At 41.4% G+C, this 17342-nt stretch overlaps 1 protein-coding gene across 3 annotated transcripts in view; it reads right to left on the minus strand.

Moving 5' to 3' along the window:
• tbc1d4 (TBC1 domain family, member 4) overlaps positions 1 to 17342 on the minus strand; it is a 28151-nt gene that overhangs the window by 7800 nt on the left and 3009 nt on the right. Inside the window, exons 2-15 of one of the 3 annotated variants that reach the window (XM_086267946.1) lie at positions 12586 to 12714; positions 12264 to 12495; positions 10958 to 11202; positions 9808 to 9897; positions 9394 to 9498; positions 9159 to 9291; positions 8942 to 9033; positions 8740 to 8850; positions 7889 to 8011; positions 7310 to 7369; positions 4431 to 4645; positions 3802 to 3963; positions 2129 to 2286; positions 1218 to 1424 (exon numbers count right to left, since the gene is read on the minus strand). In XM_086267946.1, coding sequence (XP_086124072.1) covers positions 1218 to 1424; positions 2129 to 2286; positions 3802 to 3963; positions 4431 to 4645; positions 7310 to 7369; positions 7889 to 8011; positions 8740 to 8850; positions 8942 to 9033; positions 9159 to 9291; positions 9394 to 9498; positions 9808 to 9897; positions 10958 to 11202; positions 12264 to 12495; positions 12586 to 12714 — 2062 coding nt within the window. Of the gene's footprint in view, positions 1 to 1217; positions 1425 to 2128; positions 2287 to 3801; positions 3964 to 4430; positions 4649 to 7309; positions 7370 to 7888; positions 8012 to 8739; positions 8851 to 8941; positions 9034 to 9158; positions 9292 to 9393; positions 9499 to 9807; positions 9898 to 10957; positions 11203 to 12263; positions 12496 to 12585; positions 12715 to 17342 lie in introns of all 3 variants that reach the window. The other 2 variants (XM_086267945.1, XM_086267947.1) reach the window with 2 other exon arrangements.

Genomic DNA, 17342 nt, shown 5'->3' on the forward strand with positions numbered 1-17342 from the left:
AATAATGACAATTAAAAGATTTCATGTTCCAGAGAAAGCGTGGATACAAAGCATCGCGGCTTCAACCTTTAATCACTGGATAACATGGAAACCCTTTTCACATAAACGCAAGCCACAATGGGCATGGAGAAACTTACAACAGCATAATGGGAGCACAAAAAATAACAGAAATCATAAAGTATGATCACCATGCACGCAAAAAAAAAAGCTGAATCGAATGGTACAATAACCAGCCACCAGACGCATGCAAAAACATCTGCTTTTATTTTTATCCCAAATTCTCCTTTTATGTTGCTTACCTTCTATTAAACAGTTATTCACAGTTAGGTCCTCAGACCAGCATTGATGTCATAGTAGCAAACAAAGGGAAAGAGATGTGTTGGTGTTCAGAATATAAAAGCGACACATAGTACTTCTCCTGTCTGTCACTGGAAGCAACATATTTATTAGGTCCATGGTTTGATCTGGGCATTTACAAAATATTATGATCTTAGGTCTTTTCTTTAGCATTTTAAAGGGTAACTTCATTAATCATTCATTTATAATAAGATAGCTGTTCCCAATCGCCAAAAATAAAGCCCCAAAAGCCCCCAAAATAACCCACTTGATGTCATTTTTTAGCCATTTGTTTCCTTGGGTTTGCAAAGCTGCATCTGGACAATCCACTGTAGCACTACTGGTGCTATTATTTCAGTCTTTTTATAAAGGAAAATTGCAAGACTTCATTGTAAGCTACACTACCGCTTCTACATAAGTTTGTCTATCTGAAAGTGCTGCAAAACCAAAACTAAATGTAGCTTTGCTCAAGTGTCCCAAAACCAGTATGGCGTTACCAGACTTCTGAAAATAAACAAAAAATGAAAGAGCTTAACGAGCTGCTAACCTCAGCTCCTTTATCTCTGTCCATGATCATAAAGCTTCAGTTGGGAATGACAAGACTTTAAAGATTGGAGTACGGGGTAAGGGTTGAGTGTAAAGTTTAGATGACAGGTGAAGTAAAGAGACAGGAGTTTAAATTATTACTGTAATAAATATCTTCCTAGCTTAATATAACTTAACAATGATATCCAAGCTTTCAAGTTATAGATACTAACAGTTACTGAGGGGAAAAAAATACTTATATACACTTTGAAGTCTTTTGCGGTAATATCAATATCAGTCATAGTACCAGGCTCCACTCAAGTTCACTATACTTAGAATTAACTAGTTAGACTCACCTTCAAGTCTCTGATTCTCCTTCTCCATACGCAGCAGGAGGATCTGTTGGTGGATAGCTGTCCTCCAGAGAGCCCGGTAGTCAGCTGCCGTCCTCTTTGACTTCCTCTCTGACCCAGGGTCGCCTGCCTGGGGCAGCAGCTGACCCAAAGGGTCCAGAGATGAGGCACGAGGAGAGAGAGGCAACAGCTCCCTGTTTTCGGAGTCGTCTGAAACACAACATCCAACACATGGTAAATATAGAAAATATATTGTTAAGTCAAAACTTTTGGGACAATGAATGCTAGAAAATAAAGATGGGCTTTCTGCAGTGATAGTTCACAGATTGTTAGCACTCAGCTCTGCAGCTGCACACAGGCATTCAGACTGCTCTAGCTTCTGATCTGCTTTGGTTTTACAGTGTATTAACAGTCTCACTGCTCCCATCAATGCAGCAAAAAACACAGCAGGGAGCTCCAATAAACCCAGACCAATTTTAACTGAACAAAAGGACAAAAAAAAAACAGAATCACTTCTTAGAGACAGATGTTTGACTGTCAACATTGGAGACAAAACTCAAGAAAGCAGTCAAAAAAATGAAACTGTTTTTTCTGGCTTCAGTCAGAAAATATTCTAACTATATATGACTAAATCAGTCGTAAATAAAAATCATGATACAATTTTGCAATGCTGCTTGGTCAAAAACCTTGTTAGAGACTTATTCATGGGGGAAAACAATGGTACAAAGCTACTTGTTCTCCCTTTGCTCTTTTTCAACCCTCAGTCTTTGCATATAAGCCTGGAATTTAAAAATCTGTTTGAGGTACTGTCATTTCTTAGAAGAAGATTCGATCTGCCTTCTAGTAGATCTGTGGATTATACAAAGCTTTTACATTGTGTTTCTTGAACTCTTACAAGGATCGAGTTGCCAGACCTGTGTGCGGCATGGATGCAGATGGCTTGTTCATTGGCGATGCGACTCTAAGAAAGATCTTCTGTCTCCAGGAGACCCTGCGTGGGCTCAGAGGGAGACCCCCGCTGAACGAGTCACTGCTACAGCCAGACAGAGTCCTCTTCCTGCCTTCGCCATTGCTACGAGAGAAAACAGCAGCGTCAGTGACACCTGATAAACGAGTCAGGTGTCAGCTTACACAGACTCTCTTTTCAGCACACTTTTACAAATGCAGACACACAAACATAAGCACACATACACACAATGGTGGTAAAATAATACAAGCTCTCTGGACTGATAAAAAAATAGCCAAGATGAAACTTCAACATACTGCGCCAGCCACTAACTCCTTCCCATTGTAAATGTTAATAAAGTAGCAAAGTCAGCATGTAAAAGAGAAACATCGGCCACAGCTGAGGTGCATGCACGTGTGTTCATCTGCTGAAAAAGAAGTTGGTTTAGTAAGTGGAAATGAAAAATCAGAACTGAAAAACTTCCCCACCTCGTAGCAAATGTTTTCCTTCCAACTCAGGAAATAAATGCCAGTAAAAGCTGACCGTGATGAACATTGTTGCAAGCTTGGCTGGTGCTGCTGAACTGAATACCGAACGTCCCATTTCTCATCCATGTCAACAGAGGTTTTCTACACAAGCGCACAATTACCAGCCTTGCAAGAGCAAAAGTGGGTTGTGAAAATTTAAGCAAATTTTAATTCAGTTCCTTTGAAAGTGCAGATTGCATTCTTTAGTCTGCACAAGAACAGAGCTTTTTCGCTTCTCGCTCAGTGTCGCTTAAACAGCTGGCGAGCTTGTTTAGCACACAAGAGCCCGTCGGATCACGTGGGCAGTGAAAAACAGGAAGTGACCTTGGATTGAAACAAATGGCACTGAGAAAACAATTGTTCTACACATATAACACTGTCTCTTTAACAGATTAAAACTCTTCCCCTGACCTACTACCTCTTGCTATGTTTTCATGCTCGCCAAGTCCCTAAGGGGCAAAGTTGTCATACAGTGCAATCAACAAAGCAAACTAGGCTGCGAGCACGTTGGAGTATTTAGATCAAGTGTCTCCAGTGCTGTGTCATTTAAACTTCTCATTCATCATCATTGTAAGCTGTGCTCAAAAACTTGCTCCTACTGCTGCACCATCAGGTATCAAACACACTATATTTGCTTATTTGTGAAGCTAACCATTAATAGCAACTGCTGAACATAAACGTATCAGGGAATCTTATTAGCATGACGAGTTAGAGTAGCAACTCTTGCACCAGTCAGGAAGGATGAAGGTTAAAGCTGTGAGACACAGTTATTAAAGCAAAAAGCTTGCAATGCACATGCAAATGCAACAAGGGAGGGATGCATCAGCATCCCCTGCTGAGAGAAACAGGAAGAGGATGGCTCCAGCTGCATACATGGTGTGGAAAAAAATGAAAAAGAATTTTATCCTAAGACAAATTTGCTTTGGATATACAGAAAAAGAGATACAGGGCAATAAAGCTGGGTGTTAAAAAGGTGTTGACAGCCAATGGGAATACTGCTACTGCCAGCAAAGAACAGCCTGTCCCTCCCACCCATCTCATTCCTGATGAAGTCCCCGGTATGGGGTGCATTTCAGTCTAAGCAAGGGGGGTTGCCTGAGCACCCCCCTCTCACCTCTTGAGGCTCCCACTGTCTGGAAGGGAGTTCAGGGAACCCAGTGAGCCCTGGTAAAAGCTTTTCAGGAAAGTGGGAGCAGTGAAGGAGGAGGGGAGGCTGAAGGTGGAGGAGGAGGACTCACTCTCTGAAACACTGCGTGTTCTTGAAACAGCCACGGGACTGGGCGGGCCAAACATGAAATGCCCACAAATAAAGAAAAACATTACACAAAACAAAGAGCTTTCGGTCCAAGCACAGAAATGAATAAGGGAAAAAAAAACAAGTGGGGAGCTTATGAGGGATCAAAACAGTGACAGGAAACTTGTGATGCTATTGTTCGAGGACAGCGGGGCAGAAGGTGAAGAGATTATAGACTGATCAAAGTGCTGCAAATAGATTACAATGTCTGTGCACACACACTGTTGACGCGATTAAAAGAAAAGCAACCAGTTCTAATGATTAAGTTAGCATTAGCCATATCTTCAAACAAAACACAAAAGCTCAATCCAGCAAAGGCGGAAAGGGAGGGGATCTGTATAACTGCAAAAAGGAACAAATTATTAACTCCTGCAAATATCACCAAACAGATGCAGAACCCTTCTTTAAAACTGCAGAGGGTGATTAACTGTAAACTAGCTTATATTTACCTGCTTTGCAGCAACTCTGAGTTAACGGATTGCTGCCTGCGAAGCAGAGTCTGTTTGTTCTGTATTGGCAATTGGCCGTCGAAGGAGATGCGTTTTTTCACAGGTGGATGGCTGAAGGTGTGAGCGCGCCGACGAAACTGAAAGCCAGCTTCCGGGTCTTCGTCCGGGAAGGCAGGAGGGGAACCTGGGGGGGAGTGACCAGGAGATTCCTCATCCTGCTGAAGAGGACAGAATGTGTAAGGCGGGAAGCAGTCAGTCATATTTATGACTTCACTGTTTTCCAGTGATGCATATTTAATGACATTTTTTATGAATGGCTTAAATTTCTGTGGATCATACAATCAAACAAAAAGTCAGTGACAGAAGGCAAAAGTCAAAAAGTGAAAAATCAGTCCATGTTTCACTGGAAGTTAAACCACACGACACAGCTCACAGCCAAGTTAAACACTCAATCGCACACTCACCTATTCAACCCACAGCAAGCCTCAGTCCATGGTTCAACTTTATACTCCACGCTATCACTCCGTGCTGCCTCATGTCTGGTGGCACAACTCCCACATCTATTGTATTCTAATGGCCAGTGTCCTGTGACTCACAACATCACACACCATTGGAGGGGAGGACCTCGGTGACACGCAACTGTACACGAAAGCCCTCCTATCTCCTTCCATCATGCTTTTAGAGACCTCCCTATTTAAGATCAGGGTTAGGTCATGCTGCTGCTTTCAATGCGCTCTTTTTTTTTTTAATGTAGCTGATGACATTAAAAAATTGAGGGCTACAACTGATGACATTATAGACTGGAAAGAGGTCTGTTTGCAAATCACGCTAGACGATGATGTCATCTAACAACCTGATGCTGTTGTTAATTTTAGGAAAAACTGATGATAGAATTTTACTCAAATCAGAGACTTTTGCAGTAATCTCTCTTACGTCAGGGTCGAGAAGACAAATCCAGGCCACACGTGGCTCAGCAGATGCGTAACTGGACATCCTGAGTGGGATTTCCTTTTCACGAGCTCATCACATCCTGACAGAATCCCCACGAGACTACTTACTCATTTAATCCCAATCAAAGCAACTTTTTCCGGACTTTTTAAAGACATCTCAATGACAGAAACCTTTACTTGAACCTCATAAATTAAAATGATATATGTCACTCCATGATAAATGATCGCTTACATTTGTTAAAACCTGCAATAGCCAGTGTGGCTAATCATAGATAAAAGAAAGAGAAATAATAGCTTAATAAATTCCCAGACACTTGGAGCTGCCATTTGAAGACTGGTATTAATAATTGTCCTTACTTGGCGGTTAGTATTCTCAATAAATCTGATATGACAGTATTAACACATCCGGTGAAAAAAGTCACACATCTGCTACAAGGAGAGAGTATTTCATACTTTTGCGGCCTCAGTAAAACAAGTAACACTTCTTTTCTGTAGTTTTAACCCTTTAAAGTCTGTTTGCAGGTCTCCAGCAGGTTTGTGACTGTAGAGGCCGTTGTAATAATACCAAATTAAAATCATGATACAACACCAAATATTGCCTTTCAAGCTTATTAGAATTGTACAGTCTCTGTTTTTGCCTTATATGCTGTACTTTCATTGTATGTTTCACTGAATCACTATGGTGATTTCCCATTTTCCTAAAAAAATATGAAAAATGAAGGACGGCTCGAGACATTTGCACAATATTCTACAGCATGTGCTTTATGATGTGTTATATAACAATACAGTGGTTCCTCGTTTATCACGGGAGTTGCGTTCTAAAAATAGCCCGTGATAAGTGAAATCCACAAAGTAGCCAACGTTATTTTTTTTACAATTATTATAGATGTTTTAAGGCTGTAAAACCCCTCACTACACACTTTATACACTTTTCTCAGACAGGCATGAACATTTTCACACTAATCTCTCTTGTTTAAACACTCTCCAAGTTCTAACCTTCGTAGAAAATTAAGTCCAGTATTATAGAATGAAACCAAAGTGCAAAATGTTTTGTCAACATATTTGTGTTTGTTGATCAGAAAACTTACAAACATACAGTGCAGCACTTCAGAGTCACACTGCTAGCGATTGAAGATTTATGTAAATTTGACAAGCTGGACGCATTCTGTACTGTACAGAAGACACGGCACGAGATTGATTGACAATGGTCTATAGCCAATCAGGATGCAGAACACAATGCACGGTAAAAAACAAAAAACAAACAAAACAAAAAAAAACCATGCAAAAAATCCAGCATCCCTGTGCTGCATCGGCATTTTAGTTACAAATGCGTTTGCTGCATTTCAAAGAAACCTCTTTAATTAATTCTAAGTATAGAATTATAAAATAATTGCTACACCAGCCACAACTTTATGTTGGGTTTGGTTTAGCCTAACCTAGCCTTTAGATTGTAAATTGGGTGCCTGGCACTCAATTGGTTAATTTGCTTGTTTACTTGTTCAACGTAGCAGCGTACTGCTAAACCCATCATGACTGATGAGGAGTCAGAGGGACCATATCACGCTCTCACTCCACATTTTGCACAGCAGTAACCACAAGGGAGCCAACAACCTTAAACGGCTCACTAGCATCTCTGTACACACGTTCCCTCTTGTACTGTTCTGCCTTTTTGTCAGTGCAAGCTTGATCACAAAACTATGTGGGGAAAAACGCAGCACAAAATCGTTTCTCCTCATGCGAAGAGGACTGTTGGCAGATCCACCTACTGACACTGATGAAAGTGAAAGTATTCTTATCGACCTGCCCCTTTCCCGAGGACACAGTTGGAATATAGCATGCTTTTAGATGCCACGGGGTAAGAGTGAGAAGTCTCAGAGTCCCCCGACTGAAGCTCTGGGAATTCTCATGTTCATCCTCAAGGACACTTACTCTTTCAAAACTGCTCATGCTTCCCATGCTTCCCAAGCGGCCGCGCATTCGACTGGCGCCCTGGTGACAGAGATGATTGTACAAAAGTTATAAAAACACAAGTGGGTAAATTTTAAAAAATAAATAAATAAATTTTAAAAAAGTAAAAACACTCTTTTTTTTCTTTTACACAATTGTTTCTGACAAAAAGAAACAGCGATTAGATTAAGAGTGAAGCAGAAAGAAACAAAGGGAAAATGTTTCCTTGCTGCCTAACAGCATTATTGTTCAGCTAAGTCTCTAAGATAATAACAGATGGCAGCAGAGTTCTCCTGGACGCCTCTGCTAAGGAATTATTCTGCTGTCTCACTGGCAGATATGGGTCAATCCAAATCCCTGTGATGACAGTGACACAGAAACAGAAACCTAGAAGACTAGTAAGAGGTAAACATCATGGCGGCTCTACTTTCTGTCCGTTGCGGAGACATAAAAGACAGGGATAAACTGGGGGAAATAAGTAAATGGTTATAATAATATAACGGCAGGAAATGGGGAAGATAAGGCAGTGGCAGAAAAGGAAACATGTTTAAAAAGACCCACCCTTGCAAAGATATTCTCCAGAGAGCTAGTGAGGGATGAACGCGCTTTATTCTTAAAAATGTCGAGCTTGAAGCGACTGCCGGTGGCTGTGCCATCTCCTGCTGCTGAGCTGTTTGCTGCATTCTGTTAGACAGCAAAAGAAAAAGATTTAATTAACAAGACTTCAATGAATTTAATTATAAACCAAAACAGGTTCACTGTACGAATACAGTTGCAGATCCTGTGATAAAGCCTGCAAGAAACAGCCAATAGCTGCTAACTGCTTTAAAAGAAGTGGTGCTGCTGCTGGAGACTGCGCTATGATTGATAATATTTAGCATGCAGATCGCTCAGGGTATATCATTCCAAAGCAATTATCCACAATCCTCTCATACTTTAAATGTCGTGTTTCCCCTCTCAGCAACTCACAGAACGTAAACAGCGGTTCATTGTAGGTCTCAGGGAGAGGGACATCTACATCTATACAAAGCAACAAGCTTTACATTTAAGACAGCAGCTAAGGAGTTCTTTTACCATCAATATTTCTACACAATCCCTTTATCAACACAAAGTCCAAAACAAAACCTTAGGATACGGTCTGAGAAATTCAAATTTTATGCCATTTCATGCAAGCGATTTTCAGAACCATCAGGGGTCTGAATTGACGTTTCTCAGATTTCATGTTAAGGACCACTAGAAACATTTTAAGGATCCAGCCTGTCTGTTTGTTTTTGCTTTTCAAAGTGAAATTTAGAGTAAAACCAACAAATCGATCGACAACTGTGATGTCGCCAAGTGTCGATTCTCTATTCAACAGAAACACCACTTTGCTGGAAATTATTTCTGGACCGTAAGCTTTCTCGTGCCCTTACCTTAGGGGCCTCTCCAATGTGGAGGTGGGACTTTTGTTTGGTTTCACAGAGCTGTCTCAGATGAAGAATCACAAGCTCATTCTCCTCCTGGTCTGACGCAGGCTTCAGTCTCTGCAGAAATGAATGCACAAACACTCAAGTGTGAATCAACAGCTGTAAGAAATAATATGTTTGTATCAAAGTGTCACCTCCATTGCCAGACCTGAACTCGCTCAAAAATCTCAGCTTGCTCATTGTCGGTCAGCTGGGAGAGATATTTCTGGATGGATAACTTTGCTCTAGGTGGGTAGAGACCTGGAAACAGAGAAGATGAAATAAGCTGTACTCTTTAACTTGCTTTAACTCTGAGAAAATTCAATATATTCATGAGTCAAAGCCGAGAGAAGTGCCGGATGTCTGATGCAGGTGACATGACCTACCTTCAATCCTCTCGCAGAGCTTGTGCAGGTCATGCATGGGGCAGGCTTCGCATAGCTGGATCTGAGTCTTGTTGCTTTGTAAGGCGGCTGCTGTACTGAAGGCCTGCTTCAGTGTCAGCATCACCTCGTCCACCTGACACGCACAGGCGAATGAACACACACACGCACAAAGAAAGAGATGTTTGCCACATGCACTTAAGAATTTCATTTTATTTACATAATTCCTGTGACTCACCAGGGATTCACTGGCACACTGGAAAATGTAGCACACGTACTGACTGGGACCAGACTCTGAGTGGTGCCGACAGATGAATCCAAAATGGTCAGTATGTTTGATACCCTGGGGATGGGAGCAAAAGACAAACTAGCCTCAGAGGCCTGGGATAGCTGTGGAACTTTATAGCACATCACCATAATGATGATTTAATTATATCATATTTAATTACTAAACAACCAACAAAGGTGAAAAGAAGTGTATTCTTACATTACTGACAAAGATCTGCCACTAAATTAAGGAATAAACACTAAAGGTCTGCTCTTGTGTAAAGATGAGCAAAGGCTCTCTGTGATTAGATTCCAGTTGCTAGGGCTGCAGCAGAGACACAAGAGAGACCTTTTCAGTAAACATTACAAGTAAATATACACCAACCTGACAGCACGATGAGATATCCTTGAAGTTCTTCTCCAGGACCACAGTTTTACTGTCAGGACTTATAAGGTTTACTTCAAAACGTCCAACCTATGAAACACGAGAGACCACGGTCACACAGAGTGAAGTAAAAACATGTAATAGATGCATGAAAAGTTCTCACAAAACAACACGGATGGGAGAGCATGTGTGTAAACACACTGGGATCTCCTGTGATGTTAAGCATTTTATGACTAGGACTATAATTATTCCGGGACCCGATTGGCAATAGAGATAAAAGACGCTCACGTGCGCTTTAAAATCAGGGTCAGCGAGTCTCCGCTAATGATTTTTCCTCATAATTGACTGCTACGTACAGTATCACATCGAGCGTTGTGCTCTAGTTTTTAAAAGTAGCTTCATGACGAAACAGGCATGGTGCGTGAGGAATGGCAGCTGGCTCACAGTGCGGCGCACATGTTTTTCATGAAGCAGCGACCGTGTGTTATCACAGGAGCAGTGGTGAAGTCAGTTTTTATTATTTTTTTTAATACCACAGGAGTTACGGCCTTATTAACTGGAACAGTTACACCAGGCCAAGCTGGTCTACACATTATAGCTGCCAGCCACGTGCACATAAAAATGATTTGCGGTGGTGTGAACCTCAGCAGTGAGAGTCTATGCAAAGGAGGCCTCCGTGACAAACAGCGCTGAGGCCAGCGACCATTTGGTTTTCTGGTGTAACAGATGGAATCAAGTTTTACAACACAAATTATGGTTTGGCATGAGGAGCTTAAAAAAATCCATCCATATTATTGAAAAGGGTATGTTTAGAGTGGAGTAAATCCAAAACAATGCAAAATAAGACACCCGGCCAGCCCAACTGTACACTGCGTGCACATACACGTAAGGTGGACATCCCTTTAAGCTCACTGCAAATTATTTATTAAGATATAAATGATGCCTTCAGGGCCCAGGTCAGTCACTTCTCTCCATACTAGACAAAGATTTTCATGTGAGAACACTGTTATTTTGAGAAGTGTTCTGCATCGAACCGAAGGAAAGAACTTGAACAGTCATTTGGACAAAGAGAAGAGAAGCGCTCTCACTGTGACACCAACACATTAGCAGCAGTACAGCACAGCCCTTTACTCCGTTCAACTTCTCCTACCTGAAAGAGCATAGTGCGGTTTTTGTCTGCATCCGAAGGCTGAACGTGATTTGGTGCGCTAGCGTGACGACGGCGTGTGGAAACCATGACGATGCCTTCTCCCGGCTTCCTCTGCAGACTCCCCACCATGCTGCTGCAGCGTGTCCGAAACTCCTGGGGCTCCTCGAATCCCGAGTCCTCCTGGATGGACTCGGGGAACACTCCTCGTAGGTTGCTCTGACTGCCGCTGCTGAGAATACCTTTACCTGGATCAGACACATCAAACATGAACTCACACCTAAGTTTAGAAAATTACATCACTAGAACCTTTAGTCGCTATTGATCTAATGGATATACTCCAGTGCTGTTCTACCAAGTACACAGGATTACCCAGTTTGACTGAATCATTAAATTAACCTAGATTTTTCTACTGACCTCTTGTTTTTAGTAAATGGTTTACTTGCCTCCTGATGAACATAAAGTGATAATAACAGAGTTATTATAATTGTGTATTTTTTACTTAGTTTTTATTTTAATTTCATTTTCATCTTGTTTGTAATTCAGTTTAGTTTCACTTGATTTTCTTGGTTCAGCTTAGTTTTTGTTAGTTTCAGTTTTAGTTTTAGTCTTTTTAGGAAACTCAGCGACCGCATATATTACCATAAAAACACAGAAATTTTTGAAAGCATACATTTAGAGTTCCAATAAACACATCCATCAATGTCTCAGTTATAATCATGTTTTTACCAAACTAACAGATACTAAACCCAAGGATATTTCCTATAAATATTTTATCTTTATTACAGTTTTTTTAAGTCTAGTTCCTATTTTTGCTTGTATAGCCAGCAACTTGATAATTACATAAATGTGGATGGCTGCCACATTTTGTGAAAAGTAAGCGTGCAACTTGCTGTTTTCCATTTGGAACACTAGCCTGTCAACATAACAGCGAACACAGTGTAATACAAGGAGGTGCACAAACAGAATAATCCACACTGAGTCAAAGTGAGCACTGTAAACCAACCAATAGAAGAAACATTATAATCATTATTTGGCTGAAGCTAAATTATGCAAGCAAATGTTGTCATTTTGGGTGCAGAACAGACACGTCTGTAAAGTCGCTCTTTGTCTCCTTGTGTTTAAACTTGATTTTGAGTTGCAAATCAGCTTTTGTGTCCTTGCAAAACTGACAGTAGCAGCATTTACTTACAACAATGTGGGACATGTGAACCTGACCAGCCTTCAAGTTACTTGTTGCTGTGCACACACACATCATTTCAATAAAACTTTTCCTCATCATAAATTTGTTTGAAGCGTTCGTCCCCACCTGAGGTCACGTCCTCCCCTCCAGGACCTCTGGGGTCTTCCATAGTCTCATTCAGAGCAGAGGAGAGCGGGTCTCCTTCGCCTCCCATGAGAAACTCCACAGGGGGGCTCTCCGTGGATCCTCGTTGACCGTTGAGGAGTCGAACGCGTTTGCGCTCAATCTCGTGCTGGCGAAACTTGTCGATGCAATCATCAACGAGCGTGGATGGAGCCTTCTTGTATCCGACCGTCACCTGGGATTTTTGCAACACCAACAGCATTCATTGAAGCCCTTTTTTATCTTAAAAACACTCCATTCTAAAGGCATATGCACCGATTCCTACCTTGCCACAGTAAAGCACTTCAAACTTCTGGGAGTTGTAGAAGGCCTCGTCGGTTTCCTGTTTGGGTTTGGAATCTTCCTTAAGCGCTGTTTTGGACACTTGGCGAATGTTACTAATCACCTCAGGGACCTGTAAGCGAGGCAAGTGGAATGAAAGGATGTGATGAACAGGAAGACAGGAACAAAGAAAAACCATGACAAAAAGACTAAGGGAGGTCGAGGGGAACACCAGCTTCGCAGACATTGAAAGAGCACGAGTATAACATCACCCTAAAATCTAAGACAACACAATTTCTAACTTTTCGTCAGGTTCTGTAAAATATGAACATGAATAATGCTTCATGTCATTCTCAAAATGACAAATAAAAACTAAGAAGAAGTAAGAAATTAACAGTAAAAAAATTACGTGGAATCATATCAATACTGTTGTTTTGGTTATGCATGTTAAGACATAAATAAAATAAAACCATATTTAGACTTGAAATTTAAATAACTTGAAAAGAGCAAAAGATTTGAACAAAAACTATAACAATAGACGGACCAAAAGCTACAGTGGTGTCAGAGGTAGGCGTGCAGCCATGGGGAACACCCACTCTCTACAGCAATGAACAGAAAACAGAAGGCTGGGGGAAACTCGAGACTTGAAGGTCGATAAGCCTATTGCTGCTACACTGTGGCACTTAAACATTAGCAGGCAGCTAGTGTGTTAGTGTCATCAAAGCTTGATAACAGCTTGCTTTGATAACAAGTCAAAGATTTAAAAATTTAAAAAAAACAGGCAACAGACAAGACAAAAAAAACCCCACCATAATTTAGGCTTTGAATACTTTTACAATGGGGACCGAACAATAGCAGTGGAGTCAGAGAGCAATGAATCACCGCTGCACTAAAATTTTGGCAGCAAACAACTGACTGAAAGCCTCGACGCTAAAGCTCCCTAAAAGAAGCAGAGTGCCTGGAACTAATGCTGCAGCCAAGGTCAGCCAAATACTGTGTTTAAGACAACAGTGAGGGCTAGAACAAACAGCAGCTCCACAGACTGCACACATCAGATCAGATAAGAGGCGGTTGAACAAATATATTTCTAATGTGGACTGGAGAGGGAAGTTGTATAGCAAAGTACATGGCGCTTACTTCAGAGGTGTGACCAGAACAACAGAGCGCAGAGAGGGGAGGGCAGGCAAACAGGAAAAGAAAAGCTGTGAATGAACTCAAACATCCTGACAAAGCCCGTGTCTGATTTTCATAAAAGGCAATGAGATCAAATGCACGTCTGCTACTGGGGCTATTTTAAAGTCCCACTTTCTAAGCGCCTGCTTTCCCACCTCCCCCCTCAAGGCCTTGCGCTTTTCCTGGCTGGTGACAGAGCGTTGCCTTGAGATGAGGAAAAGTGGAAGTGGCTGGGGTGGGGGTGATGCTCAGTCCTAATCCCACACTCCAGAAACTGTGAATGATTTTCAAACTGTTGGCTGACTTATTTCCAGGATAAAATAATATCGCGGTGATCATTTTAAGCTTCAGAAACAAATATCTGCGCTCTCTGTAAACGCGGGTTGCGAATAAATGAAAACGTGCTGTAATAACTTACAAGGGATGAAAAATAAACCACACATGGGATCTTGATGGCTACATTTTGTGTGAAAGTGCATTCTTCATTGGAAAAGACAGTGTTGACACTACGAGGTAGAGGTAAGCAAAAGGTCTTGTTGGCTGAGAACTACAGCTGGCCACCACAACACTTTGTCACAAAGGGAGGGGGAAAAAGAGACAGATTTGTCTAAACATTAAAAGGAGCTGCTTTATTATACATGAGTAAGATGATGCCGAAGCGTGCGATCAATTATTCCTTATCTACCCAATACAGAGTCGGCAAAGGTGCTCGCCTCTTGAAGGGAGACATGCACAGACAGGCAGGCAGAAAAGCTGTTGAGGAACTAAAGGAAAGCCAGCGTCCTCTTCCCACTAAAGCGGTTCTTTAAACTAGCGTAACATTCAGTGATCATAGGCTGGCTTCATTAAACGATATAAGCGACGGCGGTTGTGAAGCAATGCTTCTCTATAAACACCAGTAGCAGAGCAGAGCTTTAGAGCTTAGGTGAAAACAAACACGGGAATAGTGCCCTCTGAGCTGCTAGAGTCCTGAGTACTCTCAGTGCATAGCTCCCATCATGTCCAAGCGCTCTTCAAAAGCCCCTAATAACATCAGATCTTACAGTAGATGGCACATTGCTCTGCTGCTATTATCGGCAGCAATAAGCCAGACCGCTGAGAAGTTGCGGAGTCTCACGTTCGGCCACAATATCTGTGATTAGGCCTAATTAGGCTCTTTTGGAGGTGCACAGGTTATCACTGTGTCAATAAAAAGATAAGAATGGAAACAGAAAGCAAGCGAGAGATGAAACGTAATACCCCACGTCAGACCAGAAGCAATCAAAGATCGCATGCTTTTAACTTAAAAGCATGCGATGCAAGTTCTTAGAAAGTTGCCCAAATTGAATAGAAAGACGGAAAAAACAAACAAACTGTAGCTTATTAACGTCATAACCATAAACTTCGATTTATGGAGTTGCTTTAAGGCCAAATAGCCGTCTTTGTGTGGCTCTGGCTCTGCAAGGATTTGTTCTGATGCCACTTGACATTTAAAGTTTGACCTCACTGTAGCCTGTGCTTTTCCATGTGGCTGAGGACAAATGTAAGTTGAACAAAATTCATATTTGACCACAACAACAAGCAAGCAAACAAACAAAAATTCCTTATGATATCTTTACTGCCACAGTGACAAGATGTCACAACTGGAAATTGTAATGCGTCAGTAAAACGTCTATTTTTTTTTTTTGCCAATACAAGTGTATATGTAAACATAGATCCTGGTAATTAAACAGCTATGGAGAGACTGTTTTTCACTTTGTTAGTGCTCTGATTTTACTGAAACTTAGGAGGGAACTCACAGCCATGTGCAAAAGAAACTTTTCATAGAGTTTTACGCAGCCCTGTGAAAAACTGAGTACACACTATCATTTTCGCAGCAACAACTTGAAGTAATAATTTTCTGTCTTGTATGACTTTATCAGTCTTTTGCATGACTGCAGAGGAATTTTGGCTTGCCATCTAAAACTTTGCTTCAGTTCAATGAGGTTTGCAGGCATTTATTTATGCACAGCTCTCTAAACGTCCATGCCACAGAATTTCAATCAACCTGAGGTCTGGACTTTGACTGGGTCATTGCAACACCTTTATTCTTGCTTTTCAGCTATTCTGTTATAGATTCGCTGCTGTGGTTGGGATCATTGTCTTGTTGCATGACCCAATTTTCAGCCAAGCTTTAGCTGTCAGACAGATGGCCTCACATTTCACTCCATAATACTTTGGTATAGAGAGGAGTTCATTGTGACTGCAAGGCGCCCAGGGCCTTTAGCTGCAAAGCGAGCCCAGATCATCACCCCTCCACCACCATGCGTGACAGTTGGTAAGAGGTGTCCATATTCTTCCAAATCAGCCATACTTGTTCAGTATTTTCTCTAAATACAGTCTCATATGTAGATCTTGGGTTTTTCTGCATTCTCTCTGAGTGTTGCATGGGGTGACCTTGGGGTGAGTTTGGTGGGGTCCCCACTGTGCACCTGGCTGCCTGTCCTGTCAAAACTCACTTTTTCACATGACTGTATTTGATCCGGTGACTTATCTGTCACACCAAATTACCAGACAAGCAGCTTGCTAATAATATACATTTTTATAAAGTTAATCCAAGAACTCAAGTATTCAAAGCTGCTTGCTATGCTTATCTGACATGTAACAACATATCAGTGACTGCAGACAGTTTCCCTTTCATTGTGAACTGTGCACAGAATATCATGATAACCGGTTACAAATATGTGGCCTCAGAAATCTGGTCACATTAACAGACAGACACTGGGCCACTTTTCCTTCTCTGGGCAACAGGTGCACGTAATATAAGAAAAAAAGCTTTTCAATTCCTGTCTTTGGCACAAAAGGGAAAGGCACTTGATATAATAGATGAAAAAACAAGCTCTGCACGGTTTGTAAAGCTGAATGGTAGACAATGACTTTTCCTATTTTAGTTTAACAGTGTGTGCCACTGTGACTGAAAATGAACATCACCCACAGCAGAGACAACAGGTTACCCAGTGAGTGATTCCACAGTGGTACTGTTCCAAGTCAGAGCAGAGGTTAAAAAAAAATGATGCAGGGGTCTGTGGTTTATGCTGTGCAGGCCTTGAGTGTGTGTTGCTGGCTTGATAATAGCACAGTGGTGTTGACTGGAGACTGTGCTGAATGTGTGCCTATCAGTCTCACAGACAAGTCAAGTAAACATCTCCCACTTCAACTGAAAAAAAAAGTTTAACTTGTGTCCAAATCTTCCCTTTGATGCTTTAGCAAAATATTATCCATGGCATGTTAATGTTAGTCTTGTTAACCCTAACAGTGAACGCGTGAGGACCGAGGCTGCATTTCAAGTCCAGGAGGTCAAACCTGATTTTTAGCACGATGACATTTGAAACACATACATGAGAGATGTCACGTTTGTAGGCAAACTGCATATTCAGGGCTATTCCTTTACCGTTTTATTTCTTAAATCCAAAAGGATCTAATAAGTTGCAGTGCTCTTGAAGACATCAAGAGTGTCTTTTCATTATAACCTTTCTCATCATTTTGATAGATGCCAAATCTCCTTACACAAGGAAGGCCTGTCATTTCTACAACTAAAAATAGATGTGAAACCATTCCTGCCAACCAAAA

The sequence above is a fragment of the Aulonocara sp. 'chitande type north' Nkhata Bay genome, linkage group LG16 (genome assembly GCF_057382095.1).
Source record: "Aulonocara sp. 'chitande type north' Nkhata Bay isolate Kocher_YH1m ecotype deep benthic linkage group LG16, A_spYH_male_GT1.1, whole genome shotgun sequence".
In the NCBI taxonomy this organism is placed as follows: Eukaryota; Metazoa; Chordata; class Actinopteri; order Cichliformes; family Cichlidae; genus Aulonocara; species Aulonocara sp. 'chitande type north' Nkhata Bay.